This window comes from Meriones unguiculatus, chromosome 8 (assembly GCF_030254825.1).
Source record: "Meriones unguiculatus strain TT.TT164.6M chromosome 8, Bangor_MerUng_6.1, whole genome shotgun sequence".
Taxonomy (NCBI): domain Eukaryota; kingdom Metazoa; phylum Chordata; class Mammalia; order Rodentia; family Muridae; genus Meriones; species Meriones unguiculatus.
Window position 1 is genome coordinate 107975090 of NC_083356.1, and position 15987 is coordinate 107991076.

The following is a 15987-nucleotide window of genomic DNA, read 5'->3' on the forward strand; positions in this document are numbered from 1 at the left end:
GCTGTTGGTGTTCTGTTCAAGAAGTTGTCTCCTGTGCCAATGAGGTCAAGGCTCTTCTGTACTTTTTTCTTTTAACAGTTTTAGTGCGTCTGGTTTTATGTTGTTGTCTTTGATCCACTTGGACTTTATTTTTCTGCGTATGGATCTATTTGCATTTTTCTACATGCAGACATCCAGTTAGACCAGCACCATTTGTTGAAGATGCTATTTTTTTTTTCCAATTGTATGGTTTAGCTTCTTTGTCAAAAAACAAGTATCTATAGGTGTGTGGGTTTATTTCTGGATTTTTTATTTGATTCAGTTAATCTACCAGTTTGCTTCTATGCAGTACCATGCCTTCTTTATTACTGTTTCTCTATAGTATAGGTTGAGATCAGAGATGGAGATACATCCAGATGATCTTTTATTGTATAGGGCTGTTTTAGCATTTTTTTTTTCTCCATATGAAGTTGAGAATTGTTCTTTCAAGGCCTGTAAAAAAACTGTGTTGGTGTTTTGATGGGAATTCCATTGAATCTGTAGATTGCTTTTAGCAGAATTGCCATTTTCACTATATTAATTTTATTGATCCATGAGCATGGGAGATCTTTCCATCTTGTGATTTTTTTCTTCAATTTCTTTCTTCAGAGACTTGAAGTTTTCTTTCTTTTCTTTCTTTTTTTTTTCAATACAGGTCTTTTACTTTCTTGGTTAGAGTCACACCAAGCTACTTTAACTGTGTTGTCTGTTTTATAAATAAAATATCTGTTCTAACTGTGACTAGTTCAATGTTTAGATGGTAATAAAATAAATACAATGAATTCTTATTGTTTCTTCAAGAACAGTTAATTTTGGACAGTTCAAATGGGCCATCCAAATGCAACAATGCCAACTGAGTTCATCCTGTTGGGAGTCACACAGAATGCTGAGTTGAAACTCCCTCTTTTCGCAGTCTTCCTCATTATCTATGCAATCACTGTATTTGGAAACCTGGGTATGATTACTTTGACCAAGCTGGACTCTCACCTACACACCCCTATGTATTTCTTTATCAGACACCTGGCTTTCATTGATCTTGGAAATTCCACAACCATCTGCCCCAAGATGCTGGTGAATTTTGTTGTGCATCAAAATACCATCACCTATTATGCTTGTGCCACACAGATGGCATGCTTTATTATGTTCATTGTCAGTGAACTTTCAATTTTGTCCTCTATGGCCTATGACCGCTATGTGGCCATCTGTAACCCTCTGCTCTACAGTGCAATCATGTCGCAGAGACGGTGCCAAGTGCTTGTTGGCATTCCATACATCTACAGCACCTTCCAGGCTCTGCTGTTCCCGATTAAATATTTCACACTGACCTTCTGTGGTGCTAATGTCATCAGTCATTTCTATTGTGATGTTGTCCCTTTGCTACCTTTGATCTGTTCACATGTACAAGAGACAGAATTGTTGACCATATTGTTTTCAGCCTTTAATTTAATCTCTTCTCTTCTTGTTGTTCTTTTGTCCTACATGCTGATTTTGTTAACTATATGTCGAATGCGTTCTGCAGAAGGTAGGAAAAAAGCTTTCTCCACTTGTGGTTCCCATCTGACAGTGGTAGTTGTGTTCTATGGATCTCTGCTCTTCATGTATGTGCAACCTAAATCTACTCACTCCTTTGAAACTGACAAAATGGCATCTGTATTTTATACATTAGTGATCCCCATGCTTAACCCCTTGATTTACAGTTTAAGAAACAAAGAGGTAAAAAATGCTTTCCATAGAGTCTTTAAGACTCTATGAAGGCTTTGTATTCTTCAGTATTATAAAATCTTATAATAATCTTTGATAAATGTAACTGTCACATGATATTTTTGAAATAGTTGCTAATTTTAAATTCACAAAAATTTTTTGTAGTTTATATTGACAGACATTTTTTTCACTTCTATGTACTAAAGTTCCCCCTTATAGTTTAAATTTCAGTTTAATGTTGCATTATTACCATCATTTATTACTTCAGAATAACTGTTTCATTTAGTGATACACATGGTTATGTTTTAACAAAGGTGAATAAGTGGTAAATTTTTTATCAATATCCTGTGTTTTTACCACTAGTTATTTAGAAAGGCACCTATCATCACTGCTTTTGTAGTATTAATCAATAAAACAAGATGATAAAAAGAGTCTCTCTGTTTCTTTACAAAAAACATGTTTCTTTCACACAGATATAAACTAATAAATGTTAAAGACTGGAGCCTACCACTGATTTCCTCTAAAGGACTCCAACCAAAGGGGATTGAACCAGATGCAGAGATTCATAGCCAGATTTTGGAAAGTCAGAGGGAGTTTTATGGAAGAAGGGGTATATAAAAGGAACCAGAGGGGACAGGAGGATTTCCCTTTAAGTGGACTATAAAAGAGGGAGGAAGGGTGAGACTGTAATGATATGAAGAAGGGGGCTACAGCTAGGATACAAAGTGAACACATTGTATATAATAATAATTATAGACAATAAAATAAAAATGTAAAGATATTATATCCAAGAAATAATTATTGTTTATGAAAATTCTATTGTATAAATAAGTAATTAATAAGCACAAAATGCTCAGAACACACACACATACAATGAAATTATCTGAAATTCTCAGGTAAGACACAAATTGAATTACTTTCATTGTATGTAAATGATAATTACATTTAAACATGTCTCATGGTTAGTATAAAGGAATAATGCCAATATCGTGAATTATAGTGTAACTGAACTCAGCATACGTAAGTTGAAAGTATTTATACTTATTTATCAGAAAGTTTATGAAGGTTACTTGCATCTTCATCTTAGTGTGTATAACAGTCCATGAAATAAACATTTTGAGCTGGCATTAGTTAAAAAAAATGGCTCACCCTGACAATATTTACTGTTAGTATGTGTGTTTTTTTTTCCTGGTTATTTTAAGATAGGTGTTCATTAATTTTGTATACTGCTCTTACTTATTAAAATATGAATATTTATTATATGCTACTTATGTGTTTGTGATTGGTGTGTTTGTGTATGGGCACATGACTGTAGATCCCCCTTGGATGCCAGAGATCTAATCTCCCACAGTTGTTGGAGTTGCAGCAAGGTTTGAACAGCAAGCTTTTCCACACTTAGCCGTCTCTAAATCCCTGTGCTTAGTTTTTGGTATGTAACAGCATATCTGCCTATTCTTCTTTCATTCAACAACAGTGCCTTATTGACTCTGAATTGTAAATGCATCATCATGATATTTCTGAAGGCCACTGCAAAACAAAACCAACCAACCAAACAAAAAAGAACAACAACAACAACAAAAAAAAAAAAAACAGGTGAAATTGAAGTGTTGAAGTGTTAGTATAAACTTTATTTTATATATGAAAATTAACTTAGGTTAAGGTTTTATAATTACTTTTTTATTTTAAATCTAAGTCTCATATTGTTATAAAGATTTTCTTGTTTGGAATTTATGTATTTAAAAGTATTCAGCATCTTTCAGATATATGTCCAGCTGTGGTCTAGTTGGATATTGACGTAATACTATTCATAATTGTCTGAGAAAGTGCCAGATTGATTTCTAAAGTGGTTGTACAAGGTTTCATTCTCACCAGCAATGGAGGAGAGTCCCTTTTCTCCACATCCTCTCCAGCATGTATTGTCACTTGAGTTTTTGATTTTTTATTTTGGCCATTCTGATGGCTATAAAGTTAAATCTCAGGGTTGTTTTGATTTGCATCTTCCCGATGTCTAAGGACACTGAACATTTCTTTAAGTGTTTCTCTTGCTTTACAGAAGATTTTCAGTTTCATGAGGTCCCATTTATTGAATGTTGATCTTAGAGTCTGTGCTATTGTTGTTCAGTTCAGGATGTTCAAGGCTCTTTCCTATATTTTCTTCTAAGCGATTATGTGTGTCTGCTTTTATGTTGTGGTCTTTAGTCTATATGGACTTTAATTTCCTTCAAGGTGATTAAATATGGGTCTATTTGCATTTTTCTATATCCAGTTAGACAAGCACCATTTGTTGAAGATGCTATCCTTTTTCCATTGGATGGTTTTGGATTCTTTGACAAAAAAAAAAAAGTATCTGTATGGGTGTGGGTTTGTTTCTGGATCATATATGAAAGATGCTTAACCATACAAGTATATTTGCTCAACTATATTCATAGCAGCTTTATTCAAAATAGCCAGAATCTGGAAACAACCTTGACATCCCTCAACTGAAGAATAGATACAGAAGTTGTGGTACATTTATACAATGGAACACTACTCAGCACTTAAAAACAAAGTAATCATAAAATTTGCAGGCAAATTGATGAACCTAGAAAGGATCATCCTGAGTAAGGTAACACAGACCCAGAAAGACACACATGGTATATACTCACTTATAAGTGGATATGAGCCATTATAATATAGGATAAACATACTAAAATCTATAGTCCTAAAGATGCTAAACAACAAGGAGGACCCAAGGGAAGATATTTAATTCTCATTCAGAAGGGAAAACAGGATAAACATCAAAAGCAGAAGAAGAAAGGGAACAGGACAGGTGCTACCACAGAGGGACTCTGAAAGACTCTACCCCTCAGGGTATGGAAGCAGATGCAATGAGTCATAGCCAAACTCAGGGAAGAGTACAGAGAATTTTACTGAAGACTTGAGAGACAGGAAGACCTGGCAGATACAAGAGCTCCACAAGGAAACCAACAGACCCCCAAAAAACTGGGCACAGTTGGCCTTGCAGAGACTGATGAATCAAATAAGAGCCATACATGGAGAGGAACTAGACCCCATGCTCATGGGGAACTTAGTTTCTAAGTTGATTCCCTTTTAAGGGAGCAGAGGCAGCAACTGATATGAACCAGGTTGCCTGCTCTTTGATCATCTCCCTCTGGTGAGATGGCCTTAATATGCCACAGAGAAATAGAAGACAGCCAGATCTGATGCTATCTGATAGGCTAGTGTCAGATAGTAGGGGAGGAGGACCTCTCCTATCTTGGACAAGGGGAGAGATGCAGGGATGGGGGAGAGAAGGAAGGAGGTTGGGACCAGCTGGAGATGAGGGAAGGGGTTACATCTGGGATACAAAGTGAACAAATTGTAATAAATAATAATAATAAAGAAAAATTAAAGAAATAAAAGTATTCAGCAATGTATGACTGACTTCTTCAAGGTTCCCTAATTTTAGCATTATTGATTTTTTAATATGGTTCTTTTAATTAATTATTTTTTTATTTACTACAGACTATTCACTCTGTATCCTAGATGTAGCTCTCTCCCTCATCCCCTCCCAATCCCACCCTCCCACCCTCTTCTCTTTCTGGGCCTAGTCCACTGATAGGAGAGTTCCTCCTCCCCTTCCATCTGATCCTAGCCTATCAGGTCTCATCAAGACTAGGTCCATTGTCTTCCTCTATGGCCTGGGAAGGCTCCACCCCCTCAGGGGGAGGTGATCAAAGAGCAGGCCACTTAGGTATCTCCATCCCTAATCTCAAGCTATACTGTAGAATAAAAACTGCATGGTACTGGCATAGAAACTGATGGACCAACGGAATTAAATAGAAGACCCAGAAATAAACCCATACAGTCATGGGCACTTGATTTTTGACACAGATGCCAAGAGCATACCATGGAAAAAACACAGCATCTTCAACAAATAATGCTGGTCTAACTGGATATGTACATGTAGAAAAATACAAATAAATCCATACTTATCACCCTGCACAAAACTAAAGTATAAGTGGATCAAAGACCTCAATATTAAACCAGACACACTGAACCTGTTAGAAGAAAAAGTGGGGAAGAGCCTTGACCTCATTGGCAAAGGAGACAACTTCTTGAACAGAACACCAACAGCACAGGCTATAAGATCGACAAGCAATAAATGAAACCTCATGAAACTGAAAAACTTCTGTAAAGCAAAGGACACTGTCAATAGAACAAAATGACAGCCTAAATTCTGGGAAAGGAGCTTCACCAACCTTACATCTGACAGAGGGCTAATATCCAGAATATGTAAAGTCATGAAGTTAAAAAGCAATAAATCATGTAATCCAATTTAAAAAATGGTGTACAGACCTAAACAGAGAATCTTCAAAAGAGGAAAATCAAATGGCAGAGAAATGCTCAATGTCCTTAGTCATCTGGGAAATGGAAATCAAAATGACCCTGAGAGTCCTCCTTACACCCATCAGAAGGGCTTAGTTACAAATCTCAATGCTGGAGAGGATATGGAGAAAGGGGAACCCTCCTCCATTTCTGGTAGGAATGATTATTTTTGATAAATAGACTCTTCTGAACGTAGGAAATAGTGGTACAAATATCCTCATCTCCATTTAAGGAATACCATTTTTCAAAACATTTGAAAATATAATTTTGTTGTTTTAGCTTAATAACTTACTAATTTTTTAAATTGATTCTTTAAAATTTATACACACACATATACACATACACAATGAAATATGATCAAGTGAACAACCCTGTTTCCAACAACTGCCCTTGAGGAGCCCTGTTAACATGTCCTCCAAACTTAATGTAGTTCTTCATTTACTTTTATATATTAACCTCCTCTTTAGTCTTGTTCGGAATCTGTTAGATTTTTATCTCTATCTTTTACATATTTGTAAATCATAGTAGTATTCTTAAAAATCAAGTATCAGAAATGTTATTTTTCTCCCAGAAGATATATATCCCCGAATGTGTTATATCTCCCAAATGATAGCACGTGAAATCTGTCTTTCTCTTGGCACCTGTATCTGCAAAGTTTTTATGAACCTGTATTTAAGAACAAGGCAATTGTGGTGAATAGCTTCATTCTCCTGAGCATTTACATCAACTGCATTTGCTGGCTTTGTTGTCTTTTCTCTCGTTGCCTTTGCAGTTTCAATCTAAAGAGCTTAAATATGATTTCTTGTCTTCTCCAGATAAGTGATAAACACCCATCTATCACTAATCTCAGACAATATTGTTCACTGATACAGACTATGTAATAGCTATATAATTCTAAATGTCTTTGTGGTTGATGATCAAACTAACCTCCGATTCTATTTTCTACTACTCTAGCAAATTGGTTGGTATTGATGTATTTCCAACCCAAGCCCAGTAATTCTTTTGACACTGAAAAATTAGCTTCTGTGTTTTATATTGTTATATTCATATATGGATTTATCATCTACAACTTCAGAAAATGATATGACACATGTCCTTTAAAATGTTAAATATTATGATATAATATTATTTGATAATACTCTATTAATTACCCTTAGTGGGGAGCAGCTTTACCAGGCCACAGAGGAAGCCAAAACAGCCAGTACTGATGAGACTTGATAGGCTAAGGTCAGATGGAAGGGGAGGAGGACCTCCCCTATCAGTGGTCTTGGGGTGGGGCATGGGAAGAGATGAGGGAAGGATGGTGGGATTGGGAGAGGTTGAGGGAGGGGAACACAGCAGGAATACAAAGTGAAAAATATAATTAATAAAAATAAATAAAATTTTTAAACACCATGTTAATTAAGGTGACTGACAGCAAGAAACATTTTTCTGAATTTCTCTAGAAGCATGAAGGAGCACTACATATTCCTACATATAGCTTTATACAGGCCACTTGTTTACTTGGGATGAACACATCAATGAATGAGTGAATAAAACATCTGCCTTTCTTAAGAGAGATCAATATTTTACCTGCAAAACTGACAGGAATCAGTTTTGCTGAGTGCATTTTATTTTTATTGATGAATTTTAAAAAAGAATGTAGAAAATCAGTGTGCTGAGGGAGGGAAGAGAACAGTCCATGTCATGAGGGCTGAGTTGAGAAATCTAGTGTAGTTATCAATCATTGCATTAAATTTGCAGCGACTGGTCATGTTCTGCATCTGCATACTTTGTGTCTACATCAGCTTTTATATGTTAGGCTGAAATATTTCACACCTATACTTTGTGAGTCACCATGTGGTCGATGGGAATTGAACTCAGGACCTTCGGAAGAACAGCTAGTGCTCTTAACCTCTGGGCCATCTCTCTAGCATAGTTATACTTTGTGATTCCTGTTTGCAAACACTTGGTGATATGAAGTAATCAGTTATGAATCTGTTTATATAAAACTATCCACAAAATTGTGAGCACACTCTCCTGGGAATTATTTTATGTTTTATTAAGTTGATCATTCCACTTATATCCAATGCAATGATCAGCACTATATATTTTCTAATCATCATATTATAAAATTAGTTAACAGTGACCATCACTGACAGCAATGATCCTTTTGTAGGGATAACTCCCTAAAACACAAAGATATGGCATGCAGACAGAGAAAAGATGGTTTTCTTTTAATTATTACTTTTGGTTCAGCGACTGATGAAAAAAAAACTGTCTGAAGATAAAGTACTTGCTTAAAGAGCATCTCCATCATGCTGTGATGGTATCCTTACATTGTATTTTGGTCCCCTGGGCCAACATCACTGACAGCTTACTAAATATTTTACTATGAAAAATAAGTTCAAAATCTTCTGTAATAACCCCATTTAAAAAGCCATGACAGCACGGCACTTCTTCACTCTATAGAAATAAACTGTTACTACAGTGTTTGCCGTTAGTGCTCAAAACTTGACTCAGTAACCTCATCAGTTAGGGCCCATAAACCCTTTAAATACTCATGAAACTCCTCAGGCCATTTCTGTTTCTTTGATGTTTTTCATGAGCTGCCTCTGTTTTCTCACTGGGGAAAATGTCGTATGACATCAATGCAATTTTGTTTAAATCTCTCAGATAATTTAGAGATAATAAAGTGAACAAATTATATGCCATGAGCTCTGGGAACATCACAAATAATGAGGAAAACCATAAATTTCTCCTCCCTGGAGCAAAAAGAATAATTTCAGAGAGTCTTTGTGAGTGGTGAGTAGGAATTGTCACTGGTCTTATCATAACCTGAGCCTTAAAATCTTCATTGACTCTTAGATTCTACTTAGATTCTTTCACTGGCCACAAGATCTGTGGCTCTCAGGTATGTTGCAGTAATTAAATGTCTGCTTTGATAATTATCACCTATAAAAGTATTTTCTGCAGAGGAAAATGAAATTCTATGAGCGTAACAGCTGCTGCACCCTCTTTGAGAGGTGAATGTGGGATGTGGATATTGGAAGTGGAAAAAAAGACATAAAAAGTCTATCATTGACCAGTTAAAAGTATTAACATAAGATTTTCAGGTGCAAATATAAAATGTGCAGTTTTATTTGATTTTCACATAAATAAAAAAATAAAACGAGTATAGTTTGCAGATTTATAAATAATAATATAATTTCAGTGAGAATATATAAACCACCATTTGAATATGGAATATGTTAAGGTATTTCTTGCACTCTCATAAAGTAAAAATAGTTTTGTTTATGATGTTACCTGCACACACATTAACAGCTTTTCAGCATTCTTTTTAGTGTCCCTCAATACTGCTTAACTTCTGGGTTTTTTCAAAGACTTTACATTGTAAAAATGGAGCAAATGGGAAAAAATGTAGTGATTTTAAAGAGTTGGGAGGCTGTGAAGCAAACTAAACAGGAATACCTGGTGGTTCAGCATGTGTGCGGCTTAAAAACTCAGGGCCTCCTAGTCGTACCTTCTGTGCTTTGTGAACTCCAAGGTTATATAAGGTTAAAGGTCTTTCTGAGGCTATGTTGCTTGTGTATCTTAAAATACACAAATAAAATAAGATAAAAAAATTTGAGATTTTCATTGTCAAGTAAGAAGATGAGAAAGATGCTGCCACTCAGACATCTTCAGAAGGATATAACTGACACTGAAAATGCAGACAGATGCAGATTCAAGGAGGGGGCCAGGCACGATGGTGTACCTGTAGTCCCATCACCTGGAGCACAAGCAGGTGGATCTCTGTGAGCTGGAGGCCAGTCTGGTCTGCAAAGTGATTTCCAGACAGCCAAGGCTACACGGAGAAACCCTGTCTCAAACAAACAAACAAACAACAACAGAAAATATTTAAGGAATCGTTTAGAGGAACTGTGGGAACAAATTAAACACATGAAAGCAAAACAAAATTGCTGCTCCGATTTTTAATTATTTTACTAGATCGACACATCTCATAGTAAAATAATGTAGCAAATTAAAATAAAAAAAATGAATAGAGTTGGAGTTTTTTGTTGTTATTTGTGAGTGAAGAAGGGTTTTCAAATAAGAGTAGGACTCAGTGATGAGTCAGCAAACAACTGCAGCTAGGAAGATGGCGTAGAGGTATGCCAGACACACCTTCTTCCCCAGGCCACATACTCTCCTCGGAAAGAAAACCCAGCACTGGGGAAGGGCTCATTCCCACGATGGCTGCCAACCACCACAGACCGCATTGCATTGTTACTATTCCAAGTAAAACCGGGCATCGTGGAGGTGGACTTCCTGAATTTGTTTTTGTTTTGTTTTGTTGTTTGTTTTATTTTGTTCAAAGCAGTGTTTCTCTGTGTAGCCTTGGTTGTCTTGGACTTTGTAGACCAGGCTGGCCTAGAACTAACCGAGATCCACCTGCCTCTGCCTCCCCCAGTTCTAGGGTTACAGGCGTGCGCCACCGCCGGGGGCTTGACTTCCTGAATATAAATGCCCATGTTCTTCTTTCACTGAACGTGGCAGTTGTCTGTCTCTGAGTTTCAGGGCGGTAACTCTGAGTCTGAATGGAGGTGCACTCAAAACATTGCTCTAAATTAGTTTTCCTGTCATTAATTAGAGTAGATTACACATGTATTACTGCATTTCTATGTTAATGAATGCTAACTCTTAATGCAATATTAGAAATAATACATTCTCCGTTGTAAAATTTTGTAGATAAACAGTTATCAGTATAGAACATAATGGATGCTCAGTGCCATCATGAAGGTGGAAAAGACTTTGAGACTCATGACAATGTTTGTCTTAATAGTGTTACTATTATAAATTTATCATAATAAGGTAAATACATTTAATAGTGTTACTATTATAACATTATTATAATAAAGTACATAAACTTGAGTGTTGCTAATAAAACTTTATTAAGATAAATTATATACAATTAAATATTAATGATCCATAAATAACAAAATAAATCACATGTATCAGCAAGTAAAAATTGACATTTTGTGTACCTGGTAGGTATGGAAGTTTGATGGCTTTAGAAGTAAGGAGTATCTGGAGAAGCTGATGGAGAGAAAGGAATGTAGTAAAAATATCTTCTATAAAACAAACAAAGAAGTTATACATACAGCTGAACAATAAAGGGGAATATTTAGTCAGAGGAAAAAAATGAAATTCAGCTGTGTAAGTGACTGCTCCTAACAGCACACTCTTGTACTAATTTTATTAACGGAATATCATATTCAAAGACTACATAGTAAGCATTTTAACATCATTTCTACATTAGACTATAATTTGTTTCATATTTCTCAATAATTTATTATATTATAAATGCTCCCAGTAATTATCAAAGACAGTATCATCAACTCAATCACAATATAATGGGACTCCACAAATGTTTGCATAAATAGTTCATGATTTCAATTAAAACATAATGGAAAGAATTCAGAACAAAAAGTGAAAGTGAGTTTAATTGAATTTTATTTTTTAGACTATAATATAATTACATCTATCCCTTTTCTTTCTTTCCTCCAAAAGCTCCCTTATAATTCTCCCTACTCACCTTCAAATTCATGACCACTTTTCTAATAATTGTTATTACATGCATATATGCATATACATATGTATATATATGCATGGAATAACCACATATGACAATAATAAGATATATATTATATCTACATCTTAAATGTATCCTGTTCATTACCTATTGTGTTACTTTTATGTATGCTTTCAAGGCTGAGTGTTTGGTACTAGACAAACATATTCCTTGCTTTGTACGTTTGACATATTTGGACCTTTTTGAGGTAATCATTACAAGTCCTATACAGTACCTTAAAAGTCACAAAACTAAATTTAAATGTCATTATTTTCATATTATTTCCACCTCTATATTTATGAATATCAAAGCCTCATGAGAATTAGCATATGTAAATAAAAATTATTAAGAAAAATTATGTTCCTCTAGTGAAAAGAAAATATATCCAATATTTCTGTACAGAATCTATTGAATGCTGCCAGTAGCTCAGCACAATATTAAGATAATTTTTCTTTCAGCTATTAGGATGCAAATTATATCTTATCTTTGACTGAAGTAAGAATTTAAATAACTTTGAGTGTATCTCACAAAAACCTCTCCATTTAAAAAATTAGAGCTTCCAGGTTGACCCAATGGACAGGAGGAATTTGATGATGGCAGAGTGGTCAAGCTTCTTTATCCTGCATAAACTCTTTGCAGGGTGTTTGGGCTGCCTCCAGAGCCAAGGGTCTTGGGCCTCTGGAAAGTGGAGGCATATAGATCTTCTTTATATGTCTGTGGATGTTGCTAACAAGACTGGGATCATCTAAACTGAGTCCACCAGGGTAATTCTAAATATACACCTTTTGCACCATTAAAAAAAGAAAGAAAGAAGAGCCTCCCATATTGTTTAACATTTAAAATCAAGTATCAAACTCATTTTCTTTTATTATTATTATTCTTTACAATTTATTCACTTTGTAGCTCCATTGTATCTCCCTCCCTCATCTTCTTCTGGTCCCAACTTCCTTCCCTATTTTATCCCCCTTTCCGTCCCCTAGTCCACTGATCAGGACTGTCTGGATCCTTTTTCTCTGAAGCCTAGTAAGGCCACTCTGCCAGAGTGAGGTGATCAAAGAGCCAGACACTGAATCCATGTCAGAGACAGCCCCCTTTCCCCTTACCAGGTGACCCCCATTGAGACTGAGCTGCCCATGGGCTACATCTGAGCAGGAGGTCTAGGTCCTTTCCATGCATGGTCCTTGGTTGATCCATCAGTTTCTGCAGGCCATCTGGGACCCAGATTTTTTTGGCTTTGTTGTTCTCCTTGTGGAGTTCTTGTCCCATCCAGGTCTTTCTATCTTCCCTTTCTTCCATAAGACACCCTGTACTCTGCCCAAAGTTTGGCTGGAAGTTCCTGCATGTGGTTCGATCCCCCGCTAGTTGGAGTCTTTTAGAGGACATCTGTGGTCTCCTCTGCCACTTCCAGTGTGTATCCTGTTTTCCCTTCTGAGTGAGAATTAAGCATCTTCCCTAAGGTACTCCTTATTGTCTAGCTCTTTTAGGTTATAGATTTTAGAATGTTTATCTTATATTATGTGGCTAATATCCACATGTATAAGTGAGTATACACCATACATGTCTTTTTGCTTCTGTGTTATTTCATTCAGGATGATCATTTCTAGTTCCATCCATTTGCCTTCAAATTTCATGATTTCCTTGCTTTTAATAGATGAGCAGTACTCCATTGTGTAAACAAACCACAATTTCTTTATCCATTCTTCAGTTGAGGGATATCTAGGTTGTTTCCAGATTCTGGCTATTATGAACATAGTTGAACAAAGGTCCTTGTTGTATGGTTGAGCATCTTTCGTATATATGCCCAGTAGCGGTATAGCTGGGTCTTGAGGTAGTACTATTCCCAATTTTCTGAGAAAGTGGCAGATTAATTTCCAAAGTGGTTGTACCAGTTTGGAAATATATCATATACCATGACCAAGTAGGCTTTATCCCAGGCATGCAGGGACAGTTCAACATATGGAAATGTATCAGTGTAATAGACCATATAAACAAACTGAAAAAAAAAGAAAACACGTGAATATCTCCTTAGAACGCAAAAAAGCATTTGACAAAAGCCAATGCTTTTTCATGTTTAAAGTTTTGATGAGATCAGGGATACAAGGCACATACCTAGACATAGTAAAGGCAATATACAGCAAGCTTATAGACAACATCAAACTAAATGGAGAGAAACTTAAATCAATACCATTGAAATCAGGGCCAAGGCAAGGCTGCCCACTCTCTATGTTTATCTTCAGCACAGTACATGAAGTCCTAGCTAGAGCAACGAGACAACTAAAGGGAGGATCAAGTGGATATAGATTAGAAAGGAAGAAGTCAAACTATCACTATCCACGGAAGATGTGACCCCAAAAATTCTGCCAGAGAACTGCTAAACCCATTTTCTATGATCCATTAATTGTAACTTTTTAATCCTGTCTTTGAATTTGCTTGAATGATTCTATGCAAAAGTTGATAGCAATTTTGTATCTTTTCAGAAGGTTGAAATGAGGCAGGAGAACTCAACAGTGCCAGCTGAATTCATTCTGACAGGAATCACATACAAGCCTGAGCTGCAGCTTCCGCTTTTGGGGGTCTTCCTAGTCATCTATGGAGTTGCCATGCTAGGCAACCTCAGCATGATCATTTTGACTAAGCTGGACTCCCGCCTTCACACACCTATGTATTACTTTATCAGACACCTGGCTTTCATTGATCTCAGCAACTGTACTGTCATTTACCCCAAGATGATGGTGAATTTCATGGTGGATCAAAATGTCATTTCCTACTATGCTTGTGCCACACAGATGGCATTTTACATTACTTTCATTATCAGTGAACTTTTTATTCTGTCTGCGATGGCCTATGATCGCTACGTGGCCATCTGCAATCCTCTGCTCTACAGTGTGATCATGTCTCACAGACGCTGTCTTGTTCTAGTGGGCATTCCATATCTCTACAGCATCTTCCAGGCTGTGATGATAACTAGTAAGATTTTTACACTGACTTTCTGTGGTTCTAATGTCATTAGCCATTTCTACTGTGACAATGTCCCCATGTTGCTGTTATTGTGTTCAAATGCACAGGATATAGAATTATTGATCATATTATTTTCAGCACTTAATTTGATCTCCTCCCTCTTCATAGTCTTGGTATCTTACTTTCTGATTCTATTGGCCATATATGAAATGCGTTCTACAGAAGGAAGAAAAAAGGCCTTTTCAACTTGTGGATCCCACCTGACAGTGGTGGTAGTATTTTATGGAACTCTACTTTTCATGTACTTGCAGCCCAATTCCACCCACTCTTTTGAAACTGATAAAATAGCCTCTGTGTTTTATACTTTAGTGATTCCCATGCTTAATCCCTTGATCTACAGCTTTAGAAACAAAGAAGTGAAAAATGCCTTTCTAAGACTCTTTAAGGACCGATATAAACTTTGTACTTGATATTTTATATGAAATGTTTTAATAAAATGTGGTAAAGAAAATATAAGTAAATAAATATTAGTATTTTATGAGCAAAGAACTCATGATAATATATATAACATTAGACTGTATACCTGTATTCACACAAAGTAGCTTTTAGAGTACAGAACTCATTAATTTTCACTTCCCCCATGCAACATTTCTATTGATTCAGTATGTCTTTAGCATTTCCAGGGAACTAATATTATACAAATGGGAACACATTTAACTATATGTCTGTGGCCTGTGTTTGGTTTGTTGGTTTGCTGAGGTTTTGTTTACTTAGTTTGTTTTGTGTGTTTGGACATTTGTCTGCTTGTTATTATTATTATTTTTTTAATTTTATTTTTCTTTTTAGTTACATTTTGTTAACTCTGTGTCCCCAATGTATCCCGCTCACTCATTCCCTTCCCAACCCCACACTCCCTCCCTGGTCTCCTCACTGCCCCTTTCCAAGTCCACTGATAGGGGAGGACCTCCTCCCCTTTCATTTGACCCTGTTTTATCAGGTATCTTCAGGGCTGGCTGTCCTCCTCTGAGACCTAACAGGACTGCTCCTCCCCTGGGGGGGAAAGTCAAGGAGCCTGACCTTGAGATCCTGTTAGAAATAGTCCTTGTTCCCCTTACTTTGGAAAACTATTTGGTTACTAAGCTACCACGGGCCACATCCAAGCAGAAGTTCTAGGTTATATCCATAGATGGTCCTTGGTTGGGTGTCAGTCTCAGAAAAGACGCTGTGCCTGGATATATTTGGTCCTTGTAGAGCTCCTATCCTTTCCATATCATACTAACTCCCCTTCTTTCATATGATTCCCTGCACTCTGTCGAGGGTTTGGTTATGAGTCTTAGTGTTTGCTTTGA

General features: G+C 36.3%; 2 protein-coding genes across 2 annotated transcripts; both read left to right on the forward strand.

The window, feature by feature from the left end:
• The first annotated feature begins 843 nt into the window (after window positions 1-843).
• LOC110541684 (olfactory receptor 8K5-like) lies at window positions 844-1770 on the forward strand. Its single transcript, XM_021628399.1, has one exon. The coding sequence runs from the start codon at window positions 844-846 to the stop codon at window positions 1768-1770; it is 927 nt and encodes a 308-aa protein (XP_021484074.1).
• Window positions 1771-14151: 12381 nt separating this feature from the next.
• Window positions 14152-15108, forward strand: LOC110541686 (olfactory receptor 8K5-like). Its single transcript, XM_021628402.2, has one exon. It carries the CDS (start codon window positions 14167-14169, stop codon window positions 15106-15108), a length of 942 nt encoding a protein of 313 aa, XP_021484077.1. The 5' UTR covers window positions 14152-14166.
• Window positions 15109-15987: the final 879 nt, after the last annotated feature.

Coding starts and splice junctions, on each gene's coding strand:
- LOC110541684 (XM_021628399.1), top strand. CDS start 844: ATGGGCCATCCAAATGCAACAATGCCAACTGAGTTCATCCTGTTGGGA.
- LOC110541686 (XM_021628402.2), top strand. CDS start 14,167: ATGAGGCAGGAGAACTCAACAGTGCCAGCTGAATTCATTCTGACAGGA.